The sequence below is a fragment of the Lissotriton helveticus genome, chromosome 9 (genome assembly GCF_964261635.1).
Source record: "Lissotriton helveticus chromosome 9, aLisHel1.1, whole genome shotgun sequence".
NCBI classification, from domain to species: domain Eukaryota; kingdom Metazoa; phylum Chordata; class Amphibia; order Caudata; family Salamandridae; genus Lissotriton; species Lissotriton helveticus.
This window is the reverse complement of record NC_136070.1, coordinates 1237092558-1237110816: the sequence shown is the minus strand read 5'-3', so window position 1 is coordinate 1237110816 and position 18259 is coordinate 1237092558. Positions and strand designations below refer to the sequence as shown.

At 48.4% G+C, this 18259-nt stretch overlaps 1 protein-coding gene across 1 annotated transcript in view; it reads left to right on the top strand.

Annotated features, from left to right (window-relative positions):
• Positions 1-17973, top strand: part of CHCHD6 (coiled-coil-helix-coiled-coil-helix domain containing 6) — an 890347-nt gene extending 872374 nt beyond the window's left edge. The window contains exon 8 of the mRNA XM_078661730.1: positions 13128-17973. Within this exon, the coding sequence (XP_078517856.1) occupies positions 13128-13151 (24 nt within the window). The 3' untranslated portion in view covers positions 13152-17973. The remainder of the gene's footprint in view (positions 1-13127) is intronic.
• Positions 17974-18259: the final 286 nt, after the last annotated feature.

The window sequence follows — 18259 nt, the reverse complement described above, 5'->3', positions numbered from 1 at the left end:
ATCTGCTACCCAAAGGTGTTCATCAGTTGTGGTCTTACTGGTGCCCCAGCAGTTCCACTCCTCTGGCCCATGCAAGAAAAGAGGGGTAGCCATATCCACCCCTGGCGTTAACACCTCAAGATGGCGCCCGAGGTGAAACAGAGGTAGAAGTGGGAGGGCCACGGTGAAACAGACCCACGTTATGAGGTAACAATGTGGGGGCCGCGACATCAGGAGCGGGCCCCCTGCTGCCCTTTCATCTTCCCCGGCGGGCGCCCGCAGCTGGTGCAGCCTGTGATCGCCGCATCTGCAGCCTCCATCCACCTGTGTGGCCCGACCGCAGTGTGTGGATGAGGGCCTGTGGCCACAGCGGACAGGCGGGACAGGTTACACGACTGGGAGAGGATTTTAATTACAGCGCTCACCCCCTACATATGACGAAGCCGCTAACGCCCCCCTGGGAGAGCCAAGATAGACATCAGCTTTTTGTCTAGCATGAAAGCTGGATGGAGACCTCGGGACTTGTTTTAACAACCCTACAGCTAATGACACGGGTGGACTGTGGTGCCCAGTACAGGAGCATGGGAGCATTTAGACCAGGGATCATGTATGTGCAGCAGTGGTGAAAGGAGGTGCAAATAATGAAGATGCTCCTCCTTTTGACTGTCTGGCTCCTTTTCCCCTCTTGTTCGTCCTCCGTGGGGTCGGCTCCCTGGTTTTATTTGGACTTGGCCCTCGTAACTTTTGAACTGGAACTCGTGTGCGCCCCGCCATTTTGGGACCCTCTCCTGTTGTCGCTCTTGTCCTGGGTGCATCTTGCCATGTTGAGTTGGTTTCCATCGATGCCCACGACCCGGTTCCGCCATTTTGTTGATTCTTGTCCTTTCCTTTGGTCCCTTGGATTCCATACTGCTGACCTTCAGACATTTCTCTAACGCTGGACTGCCTTATCTCTTTCTCTCCCTCTCTCCTCTCACCAATCTCAGCCTCCAACACTTCTCCCCCACATACCACTCTCTACCCCTTTTTATTTTAATTTTAATTATTATTTTTATTTTTTTATTTCTCTTTTCACTCTGTAAATATGTGATATATACTTGTCCAAGCCGAATCGCTGGTAAAATGGAATCCTGAGAAAATCTACTATTTGTATATATAGGTATATAGAGATAACTCTAACCACTAGTATGTGTAGTAGACCTTTATACTCACTACTATTCCTATGTGATTCTTAGGGTTTATCCATTTGTAGCTCTTCCTTGAGTGACTTTACAACTTGTAGATTTGCAATTTCTTCTATTTGTATCTGTTCCCTGTGTGACTTTACAACTTGTACATTTGCAATTTTTTTTCATGTTTGTATCTTTTATGTAACTCATGTAATTCTAAGTCCTTATGTATCGCAACTGGTTCTTTTGTAAAGCGCTCTGACACCTTCCGGTAATGTTCGCCCTATAGAAAATCGCATTAAATAAATAAATAAATAAATAAACCAAGGTTCAGATGATAGGATTATTGAATTTAACAGAGTTTTAGCCTCAAAGGCCTCTAACATTTGTCTCCACCTTTGTGCTGAAAGATGTGAGGAGAACAGATGGGGGTGACCCTCTGGGTTCCACGAGGAAGTGCCAGGGAGTCAGAGTACCCCTAAACCTGCCACTTTACATGTTATTCTTATTTTAAATTCAGGACAAAGAGGCTGAGTCCCTGTGTCTTGTTATGTCATATGCAACATTTCTCTTCATGTTGTGGGTAGCCAATCAGACGGCTCAGTCCAGCTGTACTCCCACGAGACCCAGCCTACCTTACGAATTGCATCGGCTTTCACAAACCTTCCAGACTCCTCCGGTCTCCTACTTGCACAATTCCCACGGATATGGAAAGCCAGATCTGGTGGTTGAGCTTTCTCCTACATCGCACATAAAGCATGTAATGACCTTCCACTACACTTAAGAGCCTCCTCCTCACTTCTTGACGTCCGCAAGAAGCTGAAGACCCGCCTTTTCGAGTAGTCCCTCTAGTCCCTAGGTGTGGCTGGACTCACACCTGCTCTGCACCAGGAAACCCTCCCCGGTGATAGTGCTCCTTACAAATCAGCATACCATACTCGTCCAGATATCACTATATTTTGAACCTTAGTTTGGCAAAAACAGCTGAACGCATTTACACCAAATGACGAAAGCTCTCTTTCTGAGTAAAGATTTCGCTTTCTGCCAAACTTGGTGTAATTCTGTTCAACCCTTTTCTTTCTGTTATCGCTCCCCAAAATTCCTATGGGAAATTGCACGGGGAAAAAGGCTTTTGGGCGCACCCCCTTTCTTTCTGCACCTGATTGACAGATCCCCTCAACTTTCAGCCAGGGGCTGAAGCAGATTACCTTTTCTTTTGGGAAGTTTTGTGAAGATGTAAAATGGTGGCAAACGTATTAGCAAAACAAACAAGCATTTACAATGCAATAGGTCTCGCAGCATTTAATTTAGAGCTTTTAACATTATTTTGTGACCAAGTTCTTTGTAATGAAATGATAATGCTTAATATTATTTGTTCGCGCCGCCGTAGACAAAGCAGAAATATATTAATACAGAGTTGTGAGAAGTCTGCTTTACATATAAAACCGCGCGCGACCGGCTCCGATCGCTTTCGCTTTCCCCACCGGAAGTCAGGCAATGTCGCCTGTGACGGGGGCGGGGCCGCGTCAGGACCGGAAGAGGAGGCATGCGTATCGCGGCCCGGGGCTCCTGTGAGCAGTGGAGAACCCCGGGCCCGCCAGCAGGAGGTTAGGCGACTGTTGCGGGGCTCCCTTGACCAAGAGGGAGCCCCGTGAAAGGAGCTGGCAAGAGCTGCAGCGGCGGAGTCCCCCGAGATTGCCCCGGTAAGTTAGAAAGGGCTGGGGGGTGCGGTGTGCGGTGTGCGGGGGGGGGGCGAGGGGGGCAGCACTCGTGTGTCTGTGTGCGTGTGTATGTTTGTGTGGGAGGCTGTATGTGCGTGCGTGCGTGCATGGGCGCTTCTGTGTGTGTGTGTGTGTGTGAGAGTGCGCGTGCTCGTTTGAAATCGCCTCCAAGGCGATGCGCGCGGCCAGGAGTGTCTCCTGGAAAGGAGACACGGCCACAATAGGTTGTCGGCGGACACGCGCTTCCGCGCGTGCAGCCGAGACCTAAAAACATTCATCCTATGGAAACTCTGTCTGAACTCTACCTAAAAATGTTTTTAACCTATCAGTGACACCAATCTCACATGTTTTCATTCAGCTTTCAAAGCCAATTAACTAACAGGCTTGACTTCGCTTCATTTGAATAAACCTTAACATGATCAAACAATTAGAACCAATTCTAAACTGAAGCAAAAGCAAATGGTAGTTACTGTTTAATTGAGCATGTTTTCTTCAGTCTGTGCACTGCTCCAAAGAAAGGGAAGTGGAAATGTCACATGAGGCTTACAACATGGTGTTTAATTAGGTTAGTACCAGGCTCCAAAAACTGCGAGAAGGGAAATTGACCTGGCCCTGACATTGATTAGATAATACAAGGAATTAGTTTAAAGTATGTGGGGGTATGGGGGTTGCAGAGCGCTGCTTGTTTGCTCAAAGGCAAATCTTTTTTGGGGACTGGAGCAAATGGAAGGTTTCCTGCTGTCCTGACATAGAGCTAAAACAAGCATTCCCAAAGCCAATAGGTCTCACTTATTGAAGGGCAGGTTAGCTTTGCCAATGCATTTTAGCCAGGCTGTACAGAACCTGCAAGATACTGCGCAGCATGGCAAAAAGCTCAAACAAGCATTGGAAATGCAATAGGTCTCGCATTAGGAAAGTTTGAGCGATTGGTATTGTAAATGACACTTTTTTTTATTTATGTGTTGGTTTTGAAAATAGCAAAATTAATAGCTTTGTCAGTTACAATGTCAATAGTTTTAACTTTCGCAAATGTGACACCTATAGCATTTGTAATGCAATGTGTGTTGTATTTACGTGACTTAAATGTATTGATATTACAAATAACAATGGCTTTTAATTTTGTAAATAATTAATACTTAAATAAAAGTTATTGTAATTTATAATGGCAATAGCTTAAACGTTTGTAAATAACATTTGTGAAGATTATGTTCAGTGTATTTTATTGTGACGAAAATCCAAGAACATTGCATTTGCACCTACACACACACAGAGCCACACACACACACACACACACACACACACACACACACATATAGATGTGGTGGTGGTGGTGGATCTGGGGGATATGGTGGTGGTGGTGGTGGTGATGGTGGATGTGGTGGTGGATGTGGGGGTGGATGTGGTGGTGCTGGATGTGGTGGTTGTGGAGGTGGTGGATGTGGTGGAGGTGGTGGATGTGGTGGTGGTGGTGGATGTGGTGGAGGTGGATGTGGTGGAGGTGGTGGATGTGGTGGATGTGGTGGATGTGGTGGAGGTGGTGGATGTGGTGGTGGTGGATGTGGTGAAAGTGGTGGTGGATGTGGTGGTGGATGTGGTGGTGGTGGTTGCGGTGGTGGATGTGGTGGTGGTGGATGCAGTGGTGATGGTGGATGTGGTGGTGATGGTGGTGGATGTGGGGGTGGATGTGGTGGTGGTTTTGGTGGATGTGGTGGTTGTGGTGGATGTGGTGGAGGTGGTGGATGTGGTGGTGGTGGATGTGAAAGTGGTGGTGGATGTGGTGGTGGTGGATGCGGTGGTGGGTGTGGTGGTGGTGGTGGATGTGGTGGTGGTGGATGCGGTGGTGGATGTAGTGGTGGTAGATGCGGTGGTGGTGGAAGTGGTGGTGGATGTGTTGGATGTGGTGGTGGATGTGGTGGTGGTGGATGTGGTGGTGGTGGTGGATGTGGTGGTGGTGGATGCGGTGGATGTGGATGTGGTGGTGGATGTGGTGGTGGATGTGGCGGTGGATGTCATGGTGGATGTGGAGGTGATGGTGGACGTGGTGGTGGATGTGGTGGTGATGGTGGATGTGGTGGTGGATGTGGTGGTGGTGGATGTGGTGGTGGTGGAAATGAAATGAAATGAAAAGAAAAAAGAGACTTGATTGAGCGCACTGCGGCCAAGCGGCTTCCTGGCGCTAGAACTAGACCTGACTCTGCGGCGGATCCTAGGGAACTAGCAGGGGAATGCCTGGGAGAACAAAAACGTTTTCAGGGCCTTACGAAAGTGAGTATAGTTGGGGATAGAGCGGATAAAGAGAGGAAGACTATTCCAGAATTGGGGAGCAAGGACCGAAAAGCGAGTGCCCCCCGTTCTGGATTTACGGAAACGGGGGACTTGAAGAAGAGAGAGAGAAGAAGAACGAAGAGTGCGAGTCGGAGTGTAGGGAGTGATCATAGAAACAATGAAAAGAGGGGCGGAGTGAGTGTAAGCCCGATAGGCCAAACAGGCCAATTTAAAGAAAGATCTAAGGTGCACCGGGAGCCAATGGAGAGACTTGAGTGCCGGCGTGATATGGGAGGATTTGGGAAGACGGAGGATAAGGCGGGCTGCCTGATTTTGGATGGCCTGTAGGCGTCAGATTTCGTAAGCAGGTATGCCTACGTACAGGCCATTCCCATAGTCAAGGCGGGAGGTGATAAGGGCCATGACTATGGATTTTAGGGCGTCAGTGGAAAAGTACCGGGAGATCTTCCGGATGAGACGAAGGGATAGGAAACAGGAAGATACGACGGAGCTAACTTGGGCATGCATGGTGGTGGTGGATGTGGTGAAGGTGGTGGATGTGGTGGTGGTGGATGTGAAAGTGGTGGTGGATGTGGTGGTGGATGTGGTGGTGGTGGATGCGGTGGTGGATGTGGTGGTGGATGTGGTGGTGGTGGATGCGGTGGTGGTGGTGGATGCGGTGGTGGTGGAAGTGGTGGTGGATGTGTTGTATGTGGTGGTGGATGTGGTGGTGGTGGGTGTGGTGGTGGATGTGGTAGTGGTGGTGGTGGTGGTGGATGTGGTGGTGGTGGATGCGGTGGATGTGGTGGTGGATGTGGCGGTGGATGTCATGGTGGATGTGGAGGTGGTGGTGATGGTGGATGTGGTGGTGGATGCGGTGGATGTGGTGGTGGTGGATGCGATGGTGGTGGTGGATGCAGTGGTGGTGGTGGATCGGGGTGGTGGTGGATGGGGTGGTGGATGTAGTGGTGGTGGGTGTGGTGGATGTGGTGGTGGTGGTGATGGTGGATGTGGTGGTGGATGCGGTGGATGTGGTGGTGGTGGATGCGATGGTGGTGGTGGATGCAGTGGTGGTGGTGGATGGGGGTGGTGGTGGATGGGGTGGTGGATGTAGTGGTGGTGGGTGTGGTGGATGTGGTGGTGGAGGATGTGGTGGTGGATGTGGTGGTGGAGGATGTGGTGGTGGATGTGGCTGTGGATGTGGCGGTGGATGTGGCGGTGGATGTGGCGGTGGATGTGGTGGTGGATGTGATGGTGGATGTGGTGGTGCATGTAGAGGTGGATTTGGAGGTGATGGATGTGGTGGTGGATGTGGTGGTGTTGGTGGATGTGGTGGTGGATGCGGTGGATGTGGTGGTGGTGGATGCGGTGGATGTGGTGATGGTGGATGCGGTGGTGGTGGTGGATGCAGTGGTGGTGGTGGATGGGGTGGTGGTGGATGGGGTGGTGGATGGGGTGGTGGATGTAGTGGTGGTGGGTGTGGTGGTGGTGGGTGAATGCCACAAATCACACGCAGGAGTTTCACAGGCAGCTCTGGGTTTACGGACTAAATAGGTCATACTTGATTTATGTGTAATTGTGCAGCACCTTTGCCGAGATGTGCTTCAGGACTGCAAAAAAGGATACAACCAAGCAAATGTAAATACCTTATTTTTTAGGATAAAAATGTGTGTGCATTAATAAACTTGACAGTATTCATGTCAAAGCAATTAAAGAAAATGTACAAACGGCGTTACCATGGCACACACAAAGGCCATGGTAGAATTTGGACATGTGAACAAATAATGCACGCTCAATGTACCAATTACTTTTTGTATGCCACACTCTTTAAGCTTCTAAGCACTGTAATAGCATATTTTATTATTAATAAAAGTCAGTTTAACCACCAGAAGATAGATGAGCTGATTTGTCAGTGCCTAGAATCGAACTTCTGACCTACAAACGTTACTTAGGTTATAGAACAGAACGGTCACCCCGCTGAGCCATCCTGCAGCAATCAGAACGCTTTCTTTTCTGTCATGTTTCAAACACCTCTCTTATAACCCTTCTGGTTTGTCCTCCTATGTCGATGAAAGGGAAAGTTTATGAAAGTCGGGACAAAGATAAAATGCCAGCACTTCCGTGTAGCCCGCTGATACCTGCTCCGGGCATTTTGTGGTTGGTGTTGGGACTGAATTCTCCGCAGCGCCAGAAAGCCTTTAAAGTGTGCGCTGATCCTGTATAAAAACCAGGGAGCTGGGAGGTGGGGGTTTGCTCGGCCTTGTCTGGGCGGCTGGGGTGTAAGTAAGGAAACAGGCCGACTGCAGAGAGACAGACACCAGACAGGGAGGGACAACAGACAGACAGACAGACACACGCACCGCACTGACACCATCATGATGCAAAGACGCACATACACACAAGACAGCTGGATTTCATAGAGAGACCGAGACAGGGGGACACCCTCTTCACTGCTAGACCTGCAACACTAAACAAATTCTAAAAGCAAAGGCAGGGACTGGCACAGGCAGAGGCAAGCCAGTCCAGTGACAGTCTTGCGTGGAGTACGGATTAAGGGGCTGTACTGCACAGTAATTATTTATTTCCTCTCCCCGTGCCACGTCCATCAGACACTATGTAGATACCAGACTTCAGACACCAGCAGAGCAAGAGAGAAAGTGGTACGAGGCACGGAGGGGGGAAAGGAGGGGTCAGGTTGTAAGGTATGGGCCATAGAATCTGGCATTAAGAACCCAGGGGAAACAAGGAGAAACACGAGAGACGGCCTGCGGCCGTCAAAGTGAAGTACGGCCGGCGGAGGGCATTGCTGTGGGGAGGGGGGAGGAGAAATGCGACACGGCGGGCAGGGGAGGGGGCGGAGCGGGGAGAGCGGCATGTGGGTGTGAAGCAGCAGGGGCCTTTGAAGTGAAGCTAAGCTTCACTTCAAAGGTGTAGGAGGAGTGCTGCTGGTGATTGACTGGCGATTTGATGATGTGCACGCGCATTTTAGGTCAATGCGCTTGCGCATTAACCTAAAAGCGCACGGGCACAGCATCAAATCGCCAGTGGAATCGCCAGTTAGGTAAACTCTCGATAAGCCCCTATATATCTCGCTCCCGCTCAATGCGCATGCGCATTGAGATAGGTCGCTCGACCTAAAAAGGCGCAATGACGTGGCCCTGTCATTTTGAAGGCATGCACATGCTCAATTTTGCATGTGTGCCCGTAAAATTATGTGCATGGACGAAAGAGAGCAAAATGGAGTTAGTGGCGGGGGGGGGGGGGGGGCAGGTATGACAGCCGGAAAACACATGCACTCTCATGGAATGCTTAACCAAAATAAACTATGTAGCTTCTGAACAGTAAGCAGTAGAAGGACACACGTAAAGAGGCTGTGCTCCAGGGGATGGACAAACACAGAAAAGAAGACTAGCCCACATAGGACAACGAAGAAAAAGAAAGCTAATTAGAATGACAATAAAGCCATCCAATGGCAGGCTGTGGGTGAACTCTTAGCCCACTGAAAGTTCACAATACTTCTTTCGCAACCAGACAGCTTGTGCATTCTGATAGGCTCGACCTAAAAATCAGGAATTATAAGAGTGAAAGGTGGTGGCAACCCTAGGCTGAGAAGAGAAAAGCATTTGGTAAGTAGAGGACAAACAACCAGGAATGTGCAGCATACTCTAAGACCCCAGACATTCTGTTTACGATATTCAGATAAAATATTGAGTGACACTAATACTGAGTCTTTAATATTGTTTCACAGAAATATTGTAATGCAGGAATATTGTTGACAAAAATATCTATTTTTATGGTAAGTAATATCGTTTTAAGAATATCATCGTAGTTAATATTGTTTACAGCATCATAGAAAACATTGTTTTTAAATTACCTTTGTGTTCTAAATAATATTGTAATTGTATATGGTGTGTTTTGTTGTGATAATTGTTAATGTTTTTAAATATAGTTTATAATTGTAAGTTATTAATAATTACACTGTGCTGCATCCTCTGTTTCTGTACTAGATACACTGCGCTGTATTCTCTGTTTCAGTACTAGACACACTGAGCTGTACTCTGCTGTATCCTCTGTTTCAGTACTAAATACACTGTGCTGTATCCTCTGTTTTAGTATTAGATACAATGCGCTGTATCCTCTGTTTCTGTACTAGATACATTGCGCTGTATTCTCTGTTTCAGTACTAGATACCGCCTGCTGTATCCTCTGTTTCTGTACTAGATGCACTGTGCTGTATCCTCTGTTTTAGTACTAGATACAATGCGCTGTATCCTCTGTTTCTGTACTAGATACACTGTGCTGTATCTAACCCTGGGCGTAGTTTGCGTAGTAGCGCTCCGTGTAGCTACACGAAGTGCACTTCGCACTACGCACGCTATGCTTAGCTACGTGAACTGCTTAGTGCGGTAGGGAAAATGCTGTTCGCACTGATTGATCAGTGCTGGATGCTTGTCCGCACTGTGTAGTCACTGCAAAGGGCATCTTGCACAGTGCAAGCGGTGGTTTTCTGCCGCTCGAGTAGATTTGTACTCGAGTGGCAGCTTTCTCATCGCGAGCGGTCGCGAGCATACGCGACCACTCGCAATGAGAAACCTGACCTCCCCACGTTGAGAATCTCGCCGGGAGGTTAATTTTCCAAGCTCGCGATCGGCAACTTGATGTTGCTGATCCCGAACGAGGGAAAAAGTCTCGCTGGGATGTTGATTTTCCTCGCTCGCGGTCACCAACTTGACGTTGAGGACCGCGAGCAAGCAAAAAAATGCCCGCTACGCGTTTTTGCACTTTGCTACGTGCAATTCGCGTAGCGCGTAGCAGCGCAAACTACGCACGCTCCGCGAGCGTAGCGTAGTACAACACCCAGGGTTAGCTGCATCTTCTGTTTCTGTACTAGATATACCGTGCTGTATCCTCTGTTTCAGTACTAGATACCCGTGCTGTATCCTCTGTTTCTGTACTAGATACACTGTGCTATATCCTCTGTTTCTGTACTAGAAACACCGCGATGTATCCTCTGTATCTGTACTAGATACACCACCCCGTATCCTCTGTTTCTGCACTATATACACCACGCTGTATCTTCTGTTTCTGTACTAGATACACTGTTCTTTATCCTCTGTTTTAATGCTAGATACACTGTGCTGTATCCTCTGTTTCTGTACTAGATTCACTGTGCTGTATCCTCTGTTTCAGTACTACTAGATTCACTATGTTGTATCCTATGTTTCTGTACTAGTTACACTGTGCTGTGTCTGCTATTTCTGTACTAGATGCACTGTACTGTATCCTCTGTTTCTGTACTAGATACACTGTGCCTTGTCCTCTGTTTCTGTACTAGATACACTGCGCTGTATTCTCAGTTTCCGTACTAGATACACTGCCCTGTATTCTCAGTTTCCGTACTAGATACATTGTGCCGTATTTTCTGTTTCAGTTCTAGATTTGCTATTTGTAAGTTACGTTTCACTAGCGGATAAGCTGTACTATGGGCCTGGTTTCAGTAGCACGTATCGCAGTCCTAGTTTCAGTACTAGATACGCTGTTCTGTGGCCCCAGTTCCAGTAGTAGTTGCACTGTGTCCTGGGCCCGGTTTAGAAGCGAATGTGCAGTTCTATTGGCCTTGTTTCAGTACTATAATTCGCTGTTCTGTAGACCCAGTGTTGCTGGTAGATATGCTGTACTGTAGTCCTGGTATCAGCAGTGGATCTATGTACCGCAGTCCTGGTGTAAGTTCCATCTACTCTGTACTGTGGCCCCGGTGTCTCTAGTTGACACGCTGTGCTGCCAGTTTCATCAGTAAGGACCTGTACCTGCAGTCCCAGTTTCAGTACTAGACGCGCAGTACCGTACCTCGCCGTTTCTAATATTTACTATATTGAATGCATGTAGCCAGGCGGCTGCAGCTCACCAGGCTGGTGTATCTCTTCCACTGCCACTTTCCTCGCGCACAGTCCTGGCTCAGACAGTGACCCCACCCTTGCTACTATATATAATATTTAATGTATATAGTCACTCCTCTTGAGCTCACCAGGCTGGTGCATCTCTTCCACTGGAACTTTCCTCGTGCACAGTCCTAGCTCTGACAGTGACCTCACAGCTTTTAATATTTACAATCTTGAATGCATGTAGTGAAGCCGCTACAGCTCACCAGTCTGGTGCATCTCTGCCACTGCCGCGGTCCTCATGCACAGTCTTGGCTCTGACAGTGACCTCACCCTTACTACTATGTATAATATTGAATGGTTATAGTCACTCCTCTTGAGCTCACCAGGGTGGTGCATCTCTTGCACTTTGCACGCGCACAGCCCATGGATCTGACAGTGACCTCACCCTTGCTAATATTTACTATATTGAATGCATGTAGGGAAGCCCCTGTAGCTCACAAGGGTGGTGCATCTCTTGCACTTTGCACACACACAGCCCATGGCTCTGACAGTGACCTCACCCTTGCTAATATTTACTATATTGAATGCATGTAGGGAAGCCCCTGTAGCTCACCAGGGTGGTGCATCTCTTGCACTTTGCACACACACAGCCCATGGCTCTCACAGTGACCTCACCCTTGCTAATATTTACTATATTGAATGCATGTAGGGAAGCCCCTGTAGCTCACCAGGGTGGTGCATCTCTTGCACTTTGCACAGCCCTTGCCTCTGACAGTGACCTCACCCTTGCTAATATTTACTATATTGAATGCATGTAGTGAAGCCCCTGCAGCTCACAAGGGTGGTGCATCTCTTGCACTTTGCACACACACAGCCCATGGCTCTGACAGTGACCTCACCCTTGCTAATATTTACTATATTGAATGCATGTAGTGAAGCCCCTGCAGCTCACCAGGGTGGTGCATCTCTTGCACTTTGCACGCGCACAGCCCATGGATCTGACAGTGACCTCACCCTTGCTAATATTTACTATATTGAATGCATGTAGGGAAGCCCCTGTAGCTCACCAGGGTGGTGCATCTCTTGCACTTTGCACAGCCCTTGCCTCTGACAGTGACCTCACCCTTGCTAATATTTACTATATTGAATGCATGTAGTGAAGCCCCTGCAGCTCACCAGGGTGGTGCATCTCTTGCACTTTGCACGCGCACAGCCCATGGATCTGACAGTGACCTCGCCCTTGCTAATATTTACTATATTGAATGCATGTAGTGAAGCCCCTGCAGCTCACCAGGGTGGTGCATCTCTTGCACTTTGCACACACACAGCCCATGGCTCTGACAGTGACCTCACCCTTGCTAATATTTACTATATTTAATGCATGTAGTGAAGCCCTGCAGCTCAACCGGGTGGTGCATCTCTTGCACTTTCCACGTGCACAGCCCTTGCATCTGACAGTGACCTCGCCCTTGCTAATATTTACTATATTGAATGCATGTAGTGAAGCCCCTGCAGCTCACCAGGGTGGTGCATCTCTTGCACTTTGCACGCGCACAGCCCATGGATCTGACAGTGACCTCACCCTTGCTAATATTTACTATATTGAATGCATGTAGGGAAGCCCCTGTAGCTCACCAGGGTGGTGCATCTCTTGCACTTTGCACAGCCCTTGCCTCTGACAGTGACCTCACCCTTGCTAATATTTACTACATTGAATGCATGTAGTAAAGCCCCTGCAGCTCACCAGGGTGGTGCATCTCTTGCACTTTCCTCGTGCACAGCCCATTGCTCTGACAGTGACCTCACCCTTGCTAATATTTACTGTATTGAATGCATGTGGTGAAGCCCCTGTAGCTCACCAGGGTGGTGCATCTCTTGCACTTTCCTCGTGCACAGCCCATTGCTCTGACAGTGACCTCACCCTTGCTAATATTTACAAGATTGAATGCATGTAGTGAAGCCCCTGCAGCTCACCAGGGTGGTGCAGCCTTGCACTTTGCACGCGCACAAACCTTGCCTCTGACAGTGACTTCACACTTGCTACTATGTATAATATTGAATGTATATAGTCACTCCTCTTGAGCTCACCTTGCTCTTCTCTTCTTTTCCAGACCCTGCTGGTGAACCACGGATAATCCAGGACTCACTCCCAGAGCAGCAGCCACGAAGGCCTGCGCGGTTCACGGATGTCGCCTCCGGAGGACCCCACCCTGTTCTACACCCCTTGACTCTCAATGAATTGATACTGTCCCCATTCCAGGGGCACCCTTTGAATACGTCCACGTGTGCTCCAAGTGTGACCGCAGTCGTGCACGAATGAGCACTGTATAGGTGCCCATATGCTTAACCTTGGCATCGGATGCAGAGACCACAGTTGTAATTTTTCTACCCAATCAGAATTGACTTGGTTTGTGTTTAATTTCCTTCCCTCGACCTTTTCCAGTTTTCTTTTCGTTTGTGCAACGCTTCATGGTGACAAAAGTATAATGCACTGGTGCCCACATCTCTCCTCCTTTGTAGGGTCGTGTGATGTGTCCCTTTGCTTTCTCTCTTTTGTTTGCCATAGAGCTAGGATGTGTGTGGAGCAGGAGGCCCCTTCAGAGTCCAGGGCCATTGGTTTAAAGTCACCCCCTAGCCTACAAAAGTCATCGCCCAATAATGTTTCATGCAGCTGTGGAAAAATAGTTTCATCGCCACCTCTTGCACGAACACTAGAGCCTAACACCCCACCCCCAGCCCAACACTCCACCCGCCACTCCTGCTGCTGCCTAACACTCCACCCCCAGCCCAACACTCCACCCGCCACTCCTGCCACAGCCCAACACTCCACCCACCACTCCTGCTGCTGCCTAACACTCCACCCCCAGCCCAACACTCCACCCACCACTCCTGCCACAGCCCAACACTCCACCCACCACTCCTGCTGCAGCCGAACACTCCACCCGCCACTCCTGCTGCTGCCTAACACTCCACCCCCAGCCCAACACTCCACCCACCACTCCTGCCACAGCCCAACACTCCACCCGCCACTCCTGCTGCTGCCTAACACTCCACCCCCAGCCCAACACTCCACCCGCCACTCCTGCCACAGCCCAACACTCCACCCACCACTCCTGCTGCTGCCCAACACTTCACCTGCAGCCGAACACTCCACCCGCCACTCCTGCCACACTCACTGGCCACTCTGCCTCTTGTCTGGGCCTGGTTGAAGCGGACACTTGCGCATGGTGGAAAATTGTTGGTGCATTTTCACTCCCTTTCCTTGGGACGTGTTGTGTTGTCAGTTTGACGTTTGCTACTTAAAGCCTTATTTGCTTCAGTTTTTTCACTCTCTCTCGATGATTTGAGTAGCCAGATATTGTAAAGATTGACCGGTAGTCTTGCTGCCTTGTGATTGGCTGATGGGAGACCGCCGTGCTACATTGGCATCTCGTTGTCCATTTTGTGGGCGATCCCACTGGCGCTCTGTCTCGAGTAGTCCATTGGTCGTGGAAGCGAGGATGTTTCGGGGCCTTCCTTCAATATCTCATTCCAATTCATAAATGTTCCCTGATCAGTGTGTAATGTGCCTTGGATGCCAGTTTCTTCTGGGTTTGAAGTCATAGGGCGAGGGGGCTGACGTAACAGCGCATGCTTGGGACCAACCATTGCGTTGTTGGAAACAGTGGTAGTGAACTGTTTAATTCCCGAGAAAAACCAATGGCTGAGCGGTGAGACCCACGTTATTTGATGATCGATTTCTAGCGTTCAACACAATTTACAATTTTTTATTGCTTTTCTGGCATTGAAGTCAGACTAACCAAGCCTTACCTGCCGGGTGGCATCAATTATTGTGAGCGGCATTTCCACCAGGGCTTTTAAAACTTAGAGGGAAGCAAAATGTCCACATCATTCCAATATGGGGGGAAAATCCTTTTCGACACAGCAGGGTATCATGTTGTGCAAACTTCATAAAAGTTCATGCACAACAGGTGGTGGGGACCTGTGGAGGGGAAATTAATAAAAAAAAAACGTTATGAACTTTACCAGACTTTGTTGAAGGTTCCTGCCGCCATTTTGGTGATGTCTCTCTGATGCCTGCAGATCTTTTCCGATGTGGTTTGTGTCCCGCTCTCAACTAGAACACTGTGTTTCTGGATCAGTCGTACACATCTGACCACAGTGCTGATCGTGCATCTGCCCCTCTTTATGAAATCAGCATTTTTTACTTTTAGTGTTTACAGTAGATAGGCGCTCCCCGTTTTCCCTAGTTGGGACCATGGAGCTCAAGGACGCGATGGCCGCCATAGTTTTCAGTCAAGTCAACGGAATTGATCCGCTGAATCCATACTTCCATAGAGGACAGCATGGTTTCCGTTGGGCCCGCCATAGATCTGCCTAGAAAACACCGACATACCCGCTGAGGAACCACGTGGAGCCGGCCTCATCCTTGGACTGATCGAGCCCGTCGATGTTTAAGTAATGTTGTGTTTCACTCATTGACGGGCTGCATGATTCATCTGTGATCCTTAGCATATGAGTCTTTACTGAATTCTGCTCAGTTTCTTTTACTCTCTTGATGTGTACATGGAAAAGTAGACTATAAAGAGAGAATGTCACAGAGGATGCCTTCAGACAGCCTTAGCACTGGCAACTAACTTGACCAACTTTAGTGCCTTGAAGATAATTTTTTTCTTATAGTGAAAAACTTTCAGTTGCGTGCCGCTAGACCGAGAGATTTCCCCTTAAGATCTTATTTGAGCGTAAATTGGACCACCCGCTTCTGCTTGTTGGCACATTTTACCCAAGGTCTATTTTATGCTTTTTTTGTATTTACAGTGTGTGCTATCTATGTTCTATCGCCATGACATTGATTTTCCCTGGGGATTTTCCTATGACCTCCCCGTTCCAAACCTTTAGCTTCCTCTACCCCACCATTTCTGCCCCGTTGCTCCTATTTCTGCCTGTATGCATCCCCTTGTTCCCCTGTTCCATCTGTATAAGCCCTCGCCTAGTCTGCCTACCTCATAAGGGAGCTTTTCGTGGAATCTGCCATAATTGTGTTACCCATTTTGCATGATCCTGTGCCATAGAGCTTTTTGTTGATATGGCTACGTTTTATTCTGCCTGCAACAATAGCAAGCTTCTCTTTCTAAGTCTGTTTGCTGCCTGAAGCCTCTCTGTAGGAAATGCCAGACTCACACAGCAAATTTACAGATCAGGGCTGCTATTGCGTTCTCACCAGAACAACTGTGTGGTTGTATGCCGGAAGAATCGCTAAATCATTCCAGGGGTGCCTCCCTATATATTGCCAAAAAGGTGGTTGTGTCTCATGCATTTCTTCCCATTTTGTAAGATATTTGTCTGGTCTTTTGATCTGGACTCCTCCAGATCCTTCTTGAATGATAACATAGTGCCTTCCCTTGGCCTTCATAAGGAAGCACTGGTTAGACATTGACAAGTCAGTTGGTGGCCCCACTTCTCTTTGCACAGCTTCCTGCTCGTTTGCTTTTTGACGTAATCCCAGTCTAAAGATCTGGCCTTAGTTTTTTCAAGGTGAACCTCTTCGTAGCCAAGGACCATCTTCCCATGTTTTGGTTTGTATCCCGTACCCAGAGTGCAGCTCTCTGACGCTGCACTCTACTGTGTAGGTGCGTTGATGCTCCACATACAAGGGCCAACATTCCTTTTCAATCGACTAGAAATGCAAAGTTTCTTTGATACTAAACCATAGAGACACTTAACAGCCAAGCCTTGTTGGGGTGCATACAGCGGTAATCCCAAAAGAACCTAGGGTTCCAAGTCACCCGAATGCCAGACATGCGCTTTCCGATGAATTCTGCAGTTTTAAGACTTGGTTTTCAAACTACAAGAACCAGAATTCAACCACTTGTAAAGAGAGAGCACAGGACTGGAACTGTGGCATCCTGATGACTTGATTTAGCCAACCTATTGAAAGAGCGCGTCCGATGTTGGAGGGCTTTCCAACGACTAGTAGTCTTCTCGTGTTCAAAGAGAGATGCCCCCATGTACATTATGGATCAATTTGAACCCAGTGTGGTCCCCTCAAAAGAGGAGAAAGAAATGGGCATGCCCTGAAAGTTCACCCACATTTTTTAGGAGAGCGGGATGGAGGAAAAGTAGGACGACAATGTTTGTTTGTTGCCATGACAGTCTCTGGCCAAAGAAACAGGTGAATCATTGACTTTGCATCTTTTCGTTATTAGCCAGTGGGTGATTCCAACAGCTTGGAATGAAGTTTTGACCATTTGCAGACTGCTTCTGTTGTTTTTTTCGGATTTTGAAATGTATGTTTGTTTGTATTGTGTACTTTGAATGAAAGTCTATACATTTTTAAACTGTATTGTTGTTATAATGAGTTGTGGCAGATCGGCAAATTTGCTGTGCACGCAGTTTTAGTGGTTAAACACCTTCTCCTGCTCCGATGTAATTGGTTGATGACATTTAGGTAGGTTTGCCAAGATCACTTTGGGCCAGCCTTTCACTCCATCCACCATAGAACATGTGACCAGTTCCCTAGCCACATGCGCATCCATTTCAACGTGGTACTATTACATCGTGGTTTTCACTACGCAAGTCGTTACATCGACTTGCACTGGAGGGCGCTGTAGACTAAGGAATTACTGTTTCCAACACCTTCCCTACTGTACGTAGACTGGAGTTGGAATAGTAATTACACTATTCCTAAGTCCAGCGCCCCTCCAGCGCGAGTCGATGTAACGACTTGCGTTGTGAAAACCGTGATCTAACAGACCGCGTTGAAACGGCCCTCGTTGTATCGTCATACATCCGTCCCCGGTAGCCACCAGCGACACTCTGTTAGGGAGGGCAGACTCCTCGCCTCCCCCCACGCTGCCTGTTTAAGAGCTGCTCTCCTCCCTATGCTAATGAGTGCATTCAAAGCTCGCATCAAAATGGCGTCCTGCTGCTGCAATAAAACTTATCACCTGGAACACATGTGCTGCCTCCTCGTTCTTTGCATTCAGAGGGACTCGAGCCTTGGCAAGCCGTGATCGACTGCTCCAGGTTTTATTCTGATGAGTCTGCAGAGCTCTGCGAGCCTCCTGTTAATCTCCAGAAGCCGGCGTGCGGATATCTTGGAAATATCTTCGCCCTCCACACTGTCGCCGACCGTGTCCCGCGGCTTCAGTCAATTCACCCCTCAAGAGCTCTTTAAACTTGGCTTGTCAGCGATTACCGCGAGCAGGCTCGCGCTCTTAAGTTGTGTCTTTGATTAAACAGG